Source organism: Neofelis nebulosa, chromosome 13 (assembly GCF_028018385.1).
Source record: "Neofelis nebulosa isolate mNeoNeb1 chromosome 13, mNeoNeb1.pri, whole genome shotgun sequence".
Lineage (NCBI taxonomy): Eukaryota > Metazoa > Chordata > Mammalia > Carnivora > Felidae > Neofelis > Neofelis nebulosa.
This window is the reverse complement of record NC_080794.1, coordinates 38,015,348-38,033,068: the sequence shown is the minus strand read 5'-3', so window position 1 is coordinate 38,033,068 and position 17,721 is coordinate 38,015,348. Positions and strand designations below refer to the sequence as shown.

General features: G+C 36.1%; 1 protein-coding gene across 6 annotated transcripts in view; it reads right to left on the bottom strand.

Annotated features, from left to right (window-relative positions):
• Positions 1-17,721, bottom strand: part of MCU (mitochondrial calcium uniporter) — a 201,186-nt gene that overhangs the window by 41,076 nt on the left and 142,389 nt on the right. For all 6 annotated transcript variants that reach the window (XM_058696666.1, XM_058696665.1, XM_058696667.1 and 3 more), the window contains one exon: positions 4,643-4,712. In XM_058696666.1, the coding sequence (XP_058552649.1) occupies positions 4,643-4,712 (70 nt within the window). The remainder of the gene's footprint in view (positions 1-4,642; positions 4,713-17,721) is intronic.

Below are 17,721 nucleotides of genomic sequence, written 5' to 3'. Positions count from 1 at the left end.
AAGCTCTAGACTATATAAAGAATCCTTATAAATCACGACTAAGGTGGTCAACTTTTTTAAATGGACAAAAATTTGGATGCTTTACCAAAGAAAATACTTGAATGGTTAATAAGCACATTAAAAGATGCTCAACAGGGCGTCTGGGTGGCTCAGTCAGTTGAGCATCTGACTTTTGATTTCAGCTCAGGTCATGATCCCAGGGGATCATGGGACTGAGCGCGGTGCCTGCTTAAGATTCTGTCTCTCGCTCTGCCCCCTCTCATCCGCTCGCGCAAACTCTCTCTAAAATAAAAAAATAAAATAAAAAGATGCTCAACATCATTAGTCATCAGTGAAATGCAATGAAATAATACTACATATCCACTAAAATATCTATAATCAAGAAGATTGATTCAAATAAGCGTTGGGGAGGATATGGGGAAACTGGAACACTTACATGTTGCTGGTGGGAATGCAAAGTGGTACAGCCACTTTGGAAAACAGTTTTGCAATTTCTTAAAAAGCTAAGCATATACCATATAACCCTACTTTCCACTAAGTACCCAAAGGAAACGGAAACATATGTTCACCCAGACTTACAGGCAAATGTTGATACCAGCAGTATGAACAGGCCAAAATGGAAAACAACCCAAATATCTTTCATTTGGTGAATAAACAAAATGTGATATTTCCATATACCAAAATACTTCTCAGCAATAAAAATAAAGGAAAGAGCTGCAACACCCTATAACAGGGATAAACCTCAAAAGGATTATGATAACATAAAACAAGCTACATGCAAAAGACTACATATGGTAGGAGTCCATTCATATGACACTTTTGGACAAGATTTAATTATTAGAGGCAGAAAGTGGATTAGTGATTGCCTGGGGCACAAGGTGGGAGAAGGGAATGACTGCAAAACAGGAACCAGGGAACTTTTAGGGGTGAAGGAAGTAGTCTAACACTGGATTGTTATGATGCTATGAAATGACAGGTGAATTTTAGGATATGTAAAACATATCTCAATGAAGCTTAAAAAAAAAAAAAAAAAAAAAGGAACAGGACAGGGGTTCCTAAGTGGCTGTCAGTTAAGCATCCAACTCTTGGTTTTGGCTCAGGTCATGATCCCACCCTTTGTGGGATTCAGCCCCGCACTGGGCTCTGCACTGACAGTGTGGAGCCTGTTTGGGATATCTTTCTCTCTCTCTCTCTCTCTCTCTTTCTCTTTCTCTCTCTCTCTCTCTCTCTCTCTCTTTCTCTTTCTCTCTCTCTCTCTCTCTCTCTCTCTCTCACTGTCCCTCCCCTGCTTGCTCTCTCTCTCTCAAGATAAACATTTTTTAAAAATTAAAAAAAATTTTTTTTAATTTAAAAATATAACAGGACAAAAACCAAAGAAGAAAGTTGGGGCAATATTTAGTTCTCCAAACCATCCACAGACCTTAGATTAAGAATTTATATGTTATCAGCGGCACCTGCGTGGCTCAGTTGGTTGAGTGTCCGACTTCGGCTCAGGTCATGATCTCACGGCTTGTGAGTTCGAGCCCCATGTCAGGCTCTGCTGACAGCTCAGAGCCTGGAGCCTGCTTCAGATTCTGTGTCTCCCTCTCTCTCTACCCCTCCCCTGCTCATTCTCTCTCTCTCTCTCTCTCTCTCTCTCTCTCTCAAAAATAAATAAACATTCAAAAATATTTTAAAAAAATAGACAAAGAATTTATATGTTATCTATACTTGGGTTAATTAAACAGATGGTTATTTATTATTAAACAGGAATTTTCAATAGCCCTTTATTACAAAAATTATTTGCTCTCTATTGTATGAAAATCTTACATCTTTTGTTAACTACAAAATAAACACAACTCTTACCACAATTCTCAAAACAGGGTTAACTGAGTAGCATCACATTCTGGATAGAGAAAGGAAGGCAGCTAGAAGGCGCTATTTTCCTTGTTCTTATGCTAGCTCACCCTTGACACTTTCCCAAAAGCTTAGGGGACAATACGTCCTGGGTTACACTATGAAAATCTGTCAGGAAAACTCTGGTTGCCCCCTTTTCATTCTCAAAAGTATCCTGGGTTGGATGATAAATTATACATTCAACCTGTCTATAGCAGAATTACTCTCATCCTTAACTTTCATTAATGTGAAGAGGAACGCCCTAAAGGCTTTGGAAATCTTAAGCAGGTATAAACAAGTCTTTGGAGATCTTAAGTAGGTACAAACAATACAGTCATAGAAATTTTGCGTAGTTTTATAGTTGAGGATGTGGGCACAATGAAATTAAAATGAGAAGCCCCAAACCACGGTTCTTAGATTAGAGGTCTTTAACACTACCACAAGCACTCTTTATAGAGTTAAGTTGTTCTGGTGGATAAGTACTATTTCTGCAGGGTAAGTTGTTTTTCTCTCAGAGGTGATAACTATTACTATCTCCATTTCACAGATGAGAAAAGAGGCTTTGAGAAGCTAATGCCCTTGCCTAAAGTTATAAGGTGGTTAAATAGTGAAACTGGAATGTAAGCCTAGATCTGCTTGACTCCAAAACTTGTCTCTTACTTAACCTCTAAACATAATGCCTCTCATGAAAGGGAACATGTGCACAGATATGGGTACGTACCTGTGCACCTGTATACAATGTATCTGAGGTTGAGGGCCATGAGATGAGGAGTCCATGAGTTGGTTTGAGGGAGTCTTTATCATTAAGAAATTATGTGTAAAATTTCCTATGTGTATGTATGTATGTATGTATGTATGTATGTATGTATACAGATATATAGAGAGAGATTTCACCAGGACTTTAAAAGTATTTGTGACATAAGAAAAACTAAGAACCTTTAGATTGCTTTGGTAAGAAGGTTAAACATTTAAAATAATTTATATCTGTTAGCTGAGCTATTATAGTCATAAATAGAAGATCGGTCAAACAACATAATTAACATGCAATTATTGAGAGGTAGTATATATTAGGCATATATACTAGGTATATAAATATAATGTAGTATTTTAGATTTTGTACTTTTTATTTATTTATTTTTTTTATTTTTTATTTTTTTAATTTTTTTTTACGTTTATTTATTTTTGAGACAGAGAGAGACAGAGCATGAACAGGGGAGGGTCAGAGAGAGGGGGAGACACAGAATCCGAAACAGGCTCCAGGCTCTGAGCTGTCAGCACAGAGCCCGATGCGGGGCTCGAACTCACGGACCGTGAGATCATGACCTGAGCCCTGAGCTGAAGTCGGACGCTTAACCGACTGAGCCACCCAGGCGCCCCAGATTTTGTACTTTTTAAAAATGATTTGATAAAGAATATGATCCGGCAGTCTCAACTAAGAGCAGTAAATGATCACAGAGACGGCTGGCTAAACTCTATTGAAGTAGCTATGTATTAAGCAGAGTTTTCTCATACACTATACAGACCTAAGGTAAAATTAGCTTAGGAGTAAAAATAAGAAAGATGTATAATTTGCGGATAGTATGGGCAATGAATTGCATTAAACCAATTATGTGCTTCTATTTTTTGATTACTAATATGAATTGGTTTTCTTAAGAAGGACAATAGTATTGGTAGGAATTTGGAGACCCACACTTCTTTTAAAGTATGTATCCCTTCAGCTTTTGCAAAAATATTGCCTTCAACCCCTTATGCAACATACAGTCAACCTACTAGCATTTATGTCCTGGAATAATATTCATCTAGATATCCCAGTACAACTGTAGCACGGTTACATTAGTGAAATACTTCCATACAGGATAATAGCAGCTGCATTAAATTTAACCAGCTTTGAGGGGGAGGGTTCTGGTAACACTCTAAATATCGATTCTGATCAATAACGGGGATCCTAGGACTCTAAAAATTCTGCTGAGATTTCGTTGCTTTAGGTGTCTTTAAGTTTGCTAGATGCTCTTTTGATGGTTGCTTTGCCTATAAATTTAATGTTTATAAGGTTGAAATTAGAATTCTATCAAACTAAACTTTATACAGAGGAAATATATTAACACTCAACCCTATTAAGCAAATAATATAAACTGTGAGTGTCCAATACTGAGTGAGAGAAATGACAAGAAGAGCTGTAAGCATATCCCTCCACTACTGTAACAACAGCCTCCGTCCTGTTGTCAGTTTGCAGCATTATGGACTTTTACAAAGGACTGCATGTGGTCCCCAAGCATCGGTTCATTCTTCCCCACATCAAAGAAGGATAGCACCATCAGGGAAGAAAAAAACAATCAGGCAGGAGGTTGCAGATTTTGAATTGCTTCTTTCTAGGCCCTGATGACATGAAGGGGCTGGAGAGTTTGATCACGATACACAGAATAAAGACCCAGTGGTTAGGAAATACCGAAGATGGTGCTTCTGTGATCTTCACATTACCTTTGTCCCCAATTTTAAAACATAAATGAAGAGATGAGATAATAACATTCCTTGATCTATGAAAACTGGATGGGCCTATTAGCTTTTCTTTCTGATTTCTCCTCTAAATTCACTATATCTTCATTCAAATTTTATTTCTCTTTAGCATTGTCTCCCCCTGCTTCTCTCTCTGACTCCAAGTGCATCTGGAGTGAAAGAGTATGATATATAAATTTGTATGTTAGAGAATGAGAAACACTGAGTTAAGAAAAAGAAAATAGACATAAAAAATGGATTTGCCAAAACTCACCATCAGAGGGCACAACAGTACTGCAATAAACAACTCCCAAATTCTGCCAGGAAGAGAGCCTCTGGTGCACCTAGAAAACACGAAAAGACACATCCACTGTCAGGACACAGAAACAAATGTGAAATTATGTGCATACAGAAATAACTTTCTGGTTATTTACGCAATGCGTATTCCTTGTAGAAAAGTTTAAAAATATACTTTAAAGAAGTCTCTCAAACTCATACCATCCTAAGACAACAGTGATGAACATTGTGGCTTGTTTTCAAGATTTTACACGAACATATTTACATACACACACATCACACAAACTGTTTTTTCATCTGCTTTTTAAACACTTAATATTTGCTTAAGGGCTATCCAGTCAAAAGGGAAGCTTTTGTGCTTCCTTTTCTTGCTAGCGTTTACACATGCACTGCCTTCATAACTAGGTGTAAGCCAGTTATTTAAGTAGTTGTATCATGAATTTGCTGTTATTGGGTAGAAATCTCATCTTTCTGTTCACTTTCCCTTTTTTTTTCCTTTCATTTTTAATTTGGTCAGGGAGCCTCACTCCTTGAGTCCCTAATAATTTCCTTCTTTTAATTTAAGAAGGAAATCACTCATAATCTTACTACCTTCTCAAAGAGTAGTGTCATTTAAGATTTAGATCTGGAATTTAGTTTCGCGCAATTAAACTAAGTTTCAAAAAGAATATTAAATATGTTTCTGACTTGTCAAATGATTATATTTATCCCTTTGTATACTTTCCCATTCACAGAAAGTATTTAAAATTTTTTTTCATGCTTATTTATTTATTTTCAGAGAGGTAGAGTGTGAGTGCACATGCCGTGCAAGTGGGGGAGAGGCAGAGACAGAGAGAGAGAGAGAGAGAGAGAGAGAGAGAGAGAGAGAGAATCCTAAGCAAGTTCCACACTGTCAGCACAGAGCCCCATGTGGGGCTCCATCTCACGAACTAAACCGTGAGATCACGACCTGAGCCAAAATCAAGAGTCGAATGCTTACCCAACTGAGCTACCCAGGTACCCCTCCCAGCGACAGAAAGTATTAAAGGAAGGCATTAAGTGACTAAAACACAATATCTGCCTCTGAGCCAGATATCATATTCCATTCCATGAGCCCTAAAAGAAAAATCATTTAGGACTCTATGACAAGACATACCTTAACACAACCATGATGCATAACAGACTTTATATCCTTCATGTGAACTTCAGTTCCCACCTCCTTCCCACTTAGGAAAACATGCAGAAATATGAGACTGACATTTACTAAAAATGTAAATACAGTAGTCTCCTCTTATTCACAGGGGCTATGTCTTAATTTTATAGATCAATGGATTCTATGCTCACTACCAATACTTTAACTATAGTTTCCCCTTTCATGTCTTGGTTGGCTGAATTTCATCCTGTAGAAGTAGGGTTCATGAGAATAAAGTTCTCTGAAACTTGGCATGTTAAAAAATGTCTTTGCCTTCATATTAAAGAATTATTTGGATTGGCATAAAATCCCTAAATAAATGTTTCTTTGAGGAAAGTATTAGTTAAAGGGTTAGTGTTGAACTCCGCTTTGGAAAAAACTGAGGCCAACCACTTCTCTGGGAGAGCTGAGCTCTCTTGGCTTTGTTGGGGATCTGGAACCATAGATCTCATCTCTCAGGGTCTTCTCAATTCTCAAAAGAATGAATTTTATCTTCATTAGGTCTGGTAAACCTTTTTTCATATATTGTGCTTTAGGATTGCAGAGATCTCTCTGGTTGCAAAGATGGAGCTTGCTTTCTTATTCACTTTCTTATTTTAAGGTTATTTCAAGAGAAGGGAAAAACTGCTGCCTTTACCAGGCTATTATTTACTTAAATAGCAACTTTCTAACATGGGCATTTCAGAACATACAAAGAAGTAAAGAGCACAGTGTGATGAATTTCTTCCATGTATCATCACCCACTTCTATATTTACCAACATTTTGTCAAATTTGGTTCATCTATATCCATCTAGTTTTTTCCCCCAGAGTATCTTAAAGGAAATTCCAACTGGCATATTGCATTACCTGAAAATATTTATGTATAATCTGACGTGCCATTTTAAAACGGGAAGTCCTCTGTTCCCCTATGATTTTGCAAGTTCTCCTCGACAATAAAAAAATGTTTTTGTGGGGCAAAGAACTGCATAAACACATGGTTGCTTATGAATATTATTTGTAGGCTGCTAAAGAATATAGGTTGGCAGGCCAACCACCTGTTTTTGTAAATAAAGTTGTACTGGAACAAAACCAAGCCCATTTATTTACTTCCAGTCTATAACTCAGTCATCTACTCTCACACTGCAGTGGCAGAATTGAGGAGTTGTAGCAGAGTTAAGTAGTTGGAACAGCGACTTTATGGCCCAGAAAGTCTAAAATATTTATCATGTGGCCCTTCAAGAAAATGTTTGCTGACTCTTGCTGTAGAACCCTGCCTCTGTAGTTCTGAGATAAATCACTTTCCCAAAGTCCTTCCCAGTCACTTCTATAATGATATTGGTAATTATGAAATATTACTTATGAAGTGTTCACAAACACACATATAGGTCCTTTCCTTTCTTAAACCTTCTAATACCTTATAGTCTAATAAGGCCAATAGAAACAAAAATGATTTTGCTCTTGCCCTTTTTCTTTCAAATGTGTCAACCAGAACAACATTCCAACCAAACCAAAGCAAAGACAAAAACCAAGGAGAGGAATGTAAGTGCTAGAGACCAAAGAGGTATTGCTATTCTAAACTGTATTCCATGACTCCCCTAGACTGAATATATTTTGCTGTTTTAATTGCATATTCTTAATAAATCACAAGAAGATAGAAAGCTTTTAATAAATTCTTGACTGATGCTTAAAGTTAAAAAAAAAACCCTCAAGAAGTTTAAAAAAGAAACACATTCAGGCAAGTGGTATGTATTTATTCATGCATTTAAATTTCAAAGGCAGAGACGGAGATTAAGGTTAAGAAAGCAAATACCCAAATGTGCAGAAATCATGAGAGAAAGAGTAAATCTCTAGGCAATATCAATGCCAAGGGAACAAAGCGATTTGGTGCCAATACAGCTCCTTGAAAAGAAAAGACAGATTTATACTTTTGGTGCAAAACAGTCCACATCTTTTTTTCTTTTCTTTTCTTTCTTTTTTTTGAGTAATCTCTACACCCAAAGTGGGGCTCAAACTCACAACCCTGAAATCAAGAGTTGCGTGCTCTACTGACTCAGCCAAGCGCGTCCTGATAGTCCACATCTTTGATGAGTAATTTGAGAACTTCTAGGAAAAACAGGGGCTTGTAGTTAAAGTACAACATCTGCTCTGGTAATACAACCACTTCTTAAATCTTAACCCTTAGAAAAGAAAAATGCTAGCATTATCAAGTTAGAGTCAGACTCCAAAACACCGTAACTTAATTTTCCCAAGTCATAAGATTCAAGCTAATAAAATATCAAACTTTAGTATTCTAAAAAGACATCTCATGCCTTCAGAGCAAACTATTAAATTCAAGTCAAAACTTAAAGTTCTTTACTACTATCATAAATTATGCAACTTCCCCTACACTCACTTTTCATTGTTCAGAAGAGCAAACTCAGCAACACATTTCTGTCAGCAACTTGGGAAGAATGTCAAGTCTAAATAACCTGTCAATATCCCCAAAATATTCATAGCCAGTTAGACACTAGACCATAAGGGGAAAAAACAGAAGAAAGGGGGGAAAAAAAAGAAAAAGAAAGAAAGAAAGAAAAGAAAGGAAAATAAAGAGAAAGGTAGTTCCTTTATTTAAGTGAAGGCAATCCCCTTTATTTAAAAAATCAGAAACAAACACTGTAAAATTATTTCAGTTGGTCTAAAGCCAAGGTCTAAATCTGGGTCTTTTCTTAAAAAGAAAACCAGAGGCCCTGAATGGTGTCACTTAGGCCAACTCCCCAAACCAGAGCTTTATATATAGTCTAACTGCAGTTTCAACCTCCCCCAGAAATGTAGTCTTAACTGGTCATGAGGAATTTTCTAATGGGTGCCACTGAGTCTGCCACCACCAGAACCCTCTCCATTCCCCAAAGGAAGAAGAGATAATCTGTTATGATAAAACACTCTACTCTTCCCTCTAGGGAACAATCCTTTCCTTTTGCTAATTAACTTTCTTGCCGCCCCCACCAGCCTCCTACCTATACACCTACCTTCTATTTGGTACAACTCCTCAGGGCTCCCCTGTACTTGCTAGATGGGATGCTGCCCAATTCATGAATTGTTTAATAAAGCCAATTAGATCTTCAAATCTACTCAGTTGAATTTTGTTTTTTAACACACAAAAAAACCTATAATAGCTTCTACAATTTGGCATCAGTTTTTTTTCCAAGTCCTTGATATAATGTAATTGCTGAAGCATCACATGTGTGATAATTTTTCACTACTTCGACTCTAACCATTCACTGAAATAAGCACTGTGACTCCAAATCCACGAGATCTAATGTATGGGAAAACACCAAAAACCCTGGGCCCAGTTCCAACTTACTATCCTGAATTTCCACCCCTAAGTCTCAGTATCCTCATTTGTTGAATTAACAACAGCAATGACAACACACTTGACTACTTCACAAGGCTGATTTCATTTATGGGTAAGTGACAATGTAAATGTGATAACATTTGAATGACTGATGTTCTACCAAAATGTAAGATATTTAGAAACTCAATCTTCAATCTTACTCTTACTGAAGACTTACTCTTACTGAAAAGCATTTAATAAGTATAATGTATTTTGAAAGCCACAACTACCTCTAAACAAAGAGATATTATACAATATAAACAATTTATGATATTTAAAGTAGAAATCTGAAGTTTTAAAAAGAGAATCTCTTTAGGTAGTAGGTAGTACCATAAAAAAATTTAAAAGGTTATACTAAATATAAGGCATATTTTATTCTTCTTTCAATAACTCACCAAGGAAGCAAAGCTTCCGATGCAGTTTAAATGAAGGTGGTATTAATGTTTTGTGAGTTAAATTATATTACAGTTGAATATTAGAAAATTATTTTCTCTTTGAAAACATTATTAAACAGTGACTACATTTTATTATAATATAGGCAACATTTCCCTACTAGAATATATTGTTACTTTATAAAGTAAGTCATGAAGCAATTTATATACCTTTGATTTCCAAGAGAATTTCATATCTATAAAACAAGGCAATATGGAGGACTTTATTATACTTTTTTTGAAGGACTTTTTGTTGCATCTGGTCAACATCAGATTTTGAGTTAGGAAATTAAATCTAGCTCCTAAATTACCAATAAAGTTATTTAAAATTAATACTTGTTCCACACTAATAGTGCTTTGAGGATCAAATAAGATAGCATACCTAAAAGCATACAAGGCAAGACCTCAGTCATAAAATTCTGCAACACTGCTGATCTAGCAACGGACTAAAATAACCAGAACACTCAAATCTTAACTGTAACTAGTTGTATGTCATATCACTCTATGTAATATGAACTGATGAAAGATCATTTTATCCTAATAAATATAAATATTTATCCATTTAGCTGTATCAAGAAATGCTCATTAGGGCCAATTCTTACATGAGGTCTTAAAATTAATAACTAGGTTTGTAAGACATGTAAAAGATTAGTGATACTTCTAGTATATCACAACTTAACAAAGTTATGAGAATTTGGTATAAACTTCATTGATAAATAATGTTTCTATTTTAGATTTTGGTATCACTCCAAAATTACAACATATGATTTATACTGTGCAAGAGTAAGTCCAATAACAACTAAAACTTTAGTGTATAGTTTAAATCCCTAGTATTCGAGGCAATTTTACACCTATATTTGGAATGTGTTTATACCCTAATGAATGCTATGTTTTCCTTAATGGATGCATGTTTATCCTCTTGGGTCTCATGACAGGATATGTTAATGATACCAGAGTAAGGAATTTCTCCTTTTCTTAAGTGACAACCTGCCTTTCTCACTGTGAACTGGAAAGTTCTTTTCTACCTTGTTCCTTCCCTTCTATTTATTAAAAACCTACATTCACATGCAAAAAAGAAAACTTTGGCCTCTTCATATCATCTTACTTCGTTTTTTTTTTTTTAATGTTTATGTATTTGTGAGAGAGAGAGAGACAGAGACAGAGACAGAGGGTGAGTGGGGGAGGGGCAAAGCCAGAGGGAGACACAAAATTCAAAGCAGGCTCCAGGCTCTCACGAACTGTGAGATTATAGGACATTTAACTGACTGAGCCACCCAGGTGTCCCTTACCTGGGTTTTTAAAAAAATTATTATTTTATCCAACATTTTATTATAAAACTTTTCAAACATGCAGCAAAATTGAAAGAATTTTGTAGTGAACACCCTTACACTTTTCACCTAGATTCTATATTATCATGTTATGTACCCATTCCTTTAATTTTACAAAAATTCTTAATTCTTACAGTTTCTTTTATCTCACTTACTTTGAGAGAGAGAGAGAGAGAGAGAGAGAGAGAGAGCAAGTGAGCATGCGACCCAGGGAGAGGGACAGAGGGAGAGAGAGAATCTCAAGCAGGCTCCACACTCAGCATGAAGCAGGATCCCAGGACCTTGACATCATGACCCGAACCAAAATCAAAGTCAGATACTTAACCAACTGAGCCACCCAGGTGCCCCTCCTTTATCATTTCTAAATTCATTACATTCTCCAACTCCATTTCCTTTATAACTCTCCTGTATTGCTCTCAGATTTTGTCCTTTTTTCATTTGTCATACTGTATTCTAATATCTGTTTAGATATCTGCCTCCCCTTCAAAGTCATGATCACCCAGAAGACTGCTTTCATTTCTTTATATATTGGTACCCACCCCACTCCCCATACCCTAGGAGACAGAAGCTTAATAAATATTTATTGGCATTGTCTTTATTTTCTTCCTTATACCTTAATATCTTTGATAAGTTTTACAACTTTGCTTTATGTCCCAGTTTCCCTCCCTTGGGAATTATTACTGACTTTTATTTTACTGCTAAACTACTCTGGGAAATAAGGAGGTAATTATGATTTCTGTAAGCATTTTGGGAGATAGTCACAGTGCAAATTTTTTCACATATATATTAAATATCTATTTTACTTTCAGCTACTATAGTTGTGTAAATGTATCCCTTCCTCAAAGAACTACAACCCAAAAAAACCTGGCTAGCATTTGTACCTTTCAACAATCATTTGTACAATTCAAAGAAACATAGAAATTTAGACATAAGGGAATGAAATCCGAACACAAACCACATTGGAGCATGAACTCTCAATAAATGTTAAAGGAATAAATACAGCTGGTTTGAAAGATGTTTTTATTGAGAGTAAAGCTGTAACTTCATTGGTTGCTCTTTTTGACTTAAAGTTCAATTTTTTATCACCTAAATTCATATTTCCCTCCAAAGTACCACGGAAATCTTGAACTCAGTATCTGTTGATATAACAATATTGGGAAAAGGGGTCGTTGCATCTCTAAATTAATGTATTGGTCTCAAAAGGCTCAGTGGGAAAACAAAAGTATACACTGGAAAATATTTACAATTAGCGAATCTAGATAAAGGGATGCCCATTGTATTACTCTTTCAAATTTTCTGTAGATTTGAAATTTTTCAACATAAAAAGTTAGGAAAATAAGAAATTTTAGAAATATTTTGTTTTAGGTTGATGATGAGTAAACAGGGGTTAGTTATAGTATTCTGTATTACTTTATATAACTGAGATATTTTGTAGTTTTTTCCTACTTTTCTAGAGCGTAGGGGCTGTGAGATTTCTGTGCTGGTTCTAGATAACTACTACTCAAAAATATAGTCCATGGATCTGCAGCATCAGAATCAGATAAACATGTCAAATGCAAATCTCAGGCCCACCTCAGCCTTATCTAATCATAATTTGCATTTTAACAAGACTACCAGGAAATCCATATGCACATGCAAGTTTGAGCAGCACCACTATAGCTCACTCAGATGAACTCTAAGGGAACTCGAGTTATATATGCTAGAGAGAAAGATGTAGTACCCTCAGACATTTTACCTTTCTCGTTCATCAGGACCCTAACATAAGCATCTAAAGCTTGTTGGGAGACAACATAATAGAAAAAATATGACACTGAGAGTTTGAAAAGCAAGATTCTAGTCTCATCTCTAGTTATGTGACCCTGAACCTTACTTCTCATCTGTAAAATGGATGGGTTATAGAACATACATTATAAAGCCTTTCCAACTCTATGAATTTATGAAAATAAATACCAGTAGATGTTTAGGGAAATGGCTCAACTATATGTGGTATCTCAAGAAATCGGGCCTACTTTTAATGCTATAGGCGCCTTATCCATCGATCCCTTTGTATTTATTTAGGTTTGAAAATCAACTTCTATCTTTCATTTTCACACTTGGTTTCTAGAAGATACATAGTGGTGAATAACTTAGGAAGTGAAGTGGGTGGCTGCTATTAATAATTTCCCTGTTTCCTTTGTTCTTAAATGCTGATAAAACACAGGTAACAGACAGGATTTAGGAAAAAGTAAAATCAGATTCTGTGTTTTGTATAAAAGCAAGAGGATATTATTGCTCTTGGGAAAAACATGGCTGAAACATTTAGAAGGATTATGATGACTGATACTGTCAAACGGATCAGGAAATAATAAAATTTGTGTGTCTGTGTGTGTGCATACACAAGCTGCACATGAAGAGAGAAAGGTGAAACAAAGCAAATGTGGCACAATATTAATAACTGATGAATCTAGACAAAGGGTATAACACTATACATCACACTCTTCCTGTAATTTTTTTTGTAGGTTTGAAATTTTTCGTAGTAAAAGTTGAGAGAAAAAAATAACATAAATATATACTAACCTCAAAATGCCCTGTTTTTTGTTTTTTTTTTTTTTTTTTTTTTTTTTTTTTTAGAGAGAGGGAAAAAACATGAGCAGGGAAACGGCAGAGATAGAGAGGAAGACAGAGAATCTCAAGCAGGCTCCATGCAGAGCCCGAGGCGGGACTTGATCTCACAAACCATGAGATCATGACCTGAGCTGAAATCAAGAGTCAGATGTTTAACTGACTGAGCCACCCAGGCTCTCCGAGGTTAATAAGATTTTAAAACAAAAGTTTTATTCCTTGTGTGTGTGTGTGTTTTTTTTTTTTATTCTTTGATGGCTGAGATAGCTGATTTTTTATTATAGTCTCAAAACATAATTTTTAGATTTCTGGAAACACATGCTATTCATAGAAGAGGATATTGAATCAAAGAATTCAATCTTTTACACTTTCAATCATTCTCTTAACTTCATGCCCTCTAAAACATGGTATTGAAGTCCAAACTGTTATTCTGTGTCTTTTCCTAACAGGAATAAATAAAAGTTGGTATGCGGGGAAGGTGGATGGAGGCTAATCTTTTTAGGATAACTGTATTTTATTTCTAACCTAGCTTTCCTCTTGCATTTTAAAGGTTACAGAAAAATAAATAAATCTATATTTTACTTTAAAATAGAGAGAAGAGGCGCCTGGGTGGCTCAGTTGGTTAAGCAGTTTTGACTAGGATTGGTTGCTGAGAGATTGGTTCCCATGTGATCCCTAAACAGATGGAGAGATCAGCTGGAGTCAGAGAATGTGGGATGTGGACCATTCCCGGGTTGAGTATTTTCAGTTTTGAATTATATATGAAAGTCATCTCAACTATCTTATTTGATCTTACTCTTTGTATTACATCTTTAATGACTATTATTCGTTGAATTAATTTTAAGTTATGTGTTCATTATCTGAAATTATACCCTAGAATGGCTTTGTTAAGGATATTTTAAAAAATTAAGCAAATTAAAATAAATCTGTTTCCATAAAGATAAAGGGAGGAAAGGTTTTCAAAATCTATGTTATTTGTATGAGGGCAGTGTTAAAGACAAATAACACTTAACGAATGTTTTTAAATCTCTAAGTAATTGAAGGTAGATTTGTTGTTCTTATGGTATTCCTGTTGGATAAAGTCTGGAGAGACTGAAGGAACATTATCAGTCAGTTAGTACTTGCGTCTATTACTCATATTCTGGATTGAGATTTATAATTAAGCAGGACACTTATGTTAGAAATGCAGGCAGTGTGTTTATTTTGTTTTTAATTTGGTAAAGTAATTTACAGTAAATAGAAAAGGAATTCTGAAACAAACCGACTACTTCGCTCTTTCACTTTTTATGTTATGTTTTGGTCTTCTCATGGTATAAGTCTATTACAATGACATAGCACGTGGGAGGGTAGAGAGTGATTTTTATAGCAGCTGTTGTATCCCTCTCCTTGCAGGGGAATAAAAAAAAAAAAGCTGATATTTATATTTGAGTGGTAACTACATTCTTTTTCATTACTGGCTGAAGCAAAAATTAAAATCATAGAAGGTCTCCTTTTGGTTTGAAATTGTTTATTTCATTAATATAAGGAAGATGTGAGGTGACTTCTAACCACTTATTTTGCCCCTTTTATTTTATCCTTAGCGAGGAAGAAAACTAAGCAAGTCTGTAACCAAAAGACAAAATAAGGAAGCAACATGGGAGTGCAAGTTACACTTACACTTCGTTATACACTCTGTCCTGTCAAACTTTACATGGTCTGAGAGACTGACAGAGCCTTATCTATATAGAGAGATCCCCATTACCACTATCACTCCCATCCTCTTCATTTTCTAAGCATGCACAGGGCCCAATTTTTCAGATTATTTTATTTATCCTTGGTTATTTTTTTTAGAGAGAGAGAAACAGACTGGGAGCAGGGAAAAGGGGGAGAGTGAGAGTAGGGGAGAGAGGGGGAGAGAGAGGGAGAGAGAGGGAGAGAGAGAGAGAGAGAGAGAGAGAGAGAGAGAGAATGAGAATATCTTAAGTAGGCTCCACACTCAGCACAGAGCCTGATGTGAGGCTCAATCCCATTACCCTGGGATCCTGATGTGAGCTGAAATCAAGAGTCAGACACTCAACCAACTAAGCCACCCGGGAACCCCCATGCTTTGTTGGTTTTACAAAGAATCTGAACCAACTATCACACAAACACATATGATAAAATGGTGGTTAATTTTAAAAATTCTGAAATTAAACTTAAAAAACCAGGACCAAGAAAACAAAAATACTAGAAAACAAAGATTGGGGGAAAAGAGTATGTGGGCCACTAAAACCTTCACAACTGCTAAATTAAGCTCCATATTTGGCTCTAAACCTCTATGGTAGCCAGAATAATGCCCACCCCCAAGCTGTTCATGCCCTAATCTCTGGGATTTGTGGGCACGTACATGGCAAAGAGAAATTAAGGTTGCAGATGGAATTAAGATTGCTAATAAACTGAGTCTAAAATAGGGAGATTATCTGGATTATTTGGATGAAACAAGTTATCACAGGGGCCTTCGCAGAATTAGAGGAAGATGTGGGTATGCAGAACAAGACAGATGGCAGTGTGAGAAAGACTGAGAAAGATTCTGCCCAATGTAGCTAAGGAAGGAGGCCAAGGCAAGTGGCTAACTTCTGGAGGCTGGAAAAGGCAAGAAAGCAGATTCTCTCTTGGAGCCTCCAGAAAGGACCACAGCCTTGCTGACACCTTGGTGTCAGCCCAGTGAGACCTGTATTTGACTTCTAACCTATTGAACTGTAAGATAAAAAATTGATGTTGTTTTAAGCCACAAAGTTTGTGGTAATTCGTTAGAGCAACAATAGAAAACTATTACAACCTCCTGGTTTCCAAGACAAAAAGAGAACAGAATCAGTGATAATTCTCATTAATAGAAGGGAAGAAGCATAAAAATTTGTCAGGAAGGGCAAAATACTTTCTAATAAAGTTCTGAAAGAAATGTTTGACACAGCACTTTATATGGGAGGCTTTGAGTAACAAAGTGGATATTGGGTTCCCAATAATGTTATGGATATTAAACAAGAAATTTCACGTGATTTTTTCTTACATTATTCTTTAAAAAAAATTTTTTTTTAATGTTTATGCATTTTTGAAAGACAGAGAGAGGCAGAGGGTGAGTGGGGGAGGGGCAGAGAGAGAGAGGGAGACACAAAATCAGAAGCAGGCTCCAGGCTCTGAGCTGTCAACACAGAGCCGGGGAACAGGGCTGGAACTCACCAGCCGTGAGATCATGACCTGAGCCGAAGTGAGACACTTAACCAACTGAGCCACCCAGGTGTTCTCTTACATTATTCTTTGATAAAAGATGAGAATATCTTTATCATCCTAAAATACAACAGAGTAAAGTCAATCTTTGAGAGAGGAAAATAATCCAAACTGAGAGCGGATGTTTGGGGCAGAATCAGCTTGATTTGAAAAGATTATAACTTGGAACAGCATAAATATTATGGGTAATTAAGTGTAATTTCATATAATAAAATTCACTTAGAATTAAAAACTGTTAATAGATCTATACTGGATAAATCTCAAGATTTAAAAATTATAGCAGGATAAGCAAATTACAAATACTGTAGAAGTTAAAAGAAACATGTTATTTTACTTTTCATATGTATATATACATGTACGATAATATATTCAACATACTTAAATTTTAAATATTAAACATATAGGAAGGTATCATTTTTATGGCAATTATCTCTGGAGAGAAAGGGCTTTGAGATTGGGGATGGGAACAAAAGCAGCTTTAACTTTATTGTATTGTATATTGCTTACTTTCTTCACATTTTTTTTTTTTTTAGTACTTGTGCTGCTGGAGCGACCACAACATATTATTAATTTTCTTGGTAAAAAAGATTTGGTATATGACAAAATGTGGGGCACCTGCATGGTTAAGTTGGTTGAGCATCCGACTTTGGCTTCCATCATGATCTCACAGTTCGTGAGTTTGAGTCCCACATCAGGCCGTCTGCTGTCAGTGCAGAGCCAGCTTCGGATTCTTGGTCTCCCCCACTCTACACCCCTCCCCCACTTTTTTTTCTGTCTCTCAAAAATAAATAAAAACATTAAAAAAATAAAAATATGAGGGGCGCCTGGGTGGCGCAGTCGGTTAAGCGTCCGACTTCAGCCAGGTCACGATCTCGCGGTCCGTGAGTTCGAGCCCCGCGTCGGGCTCTGGGCTGATGGCTCGGAGCCTGGAG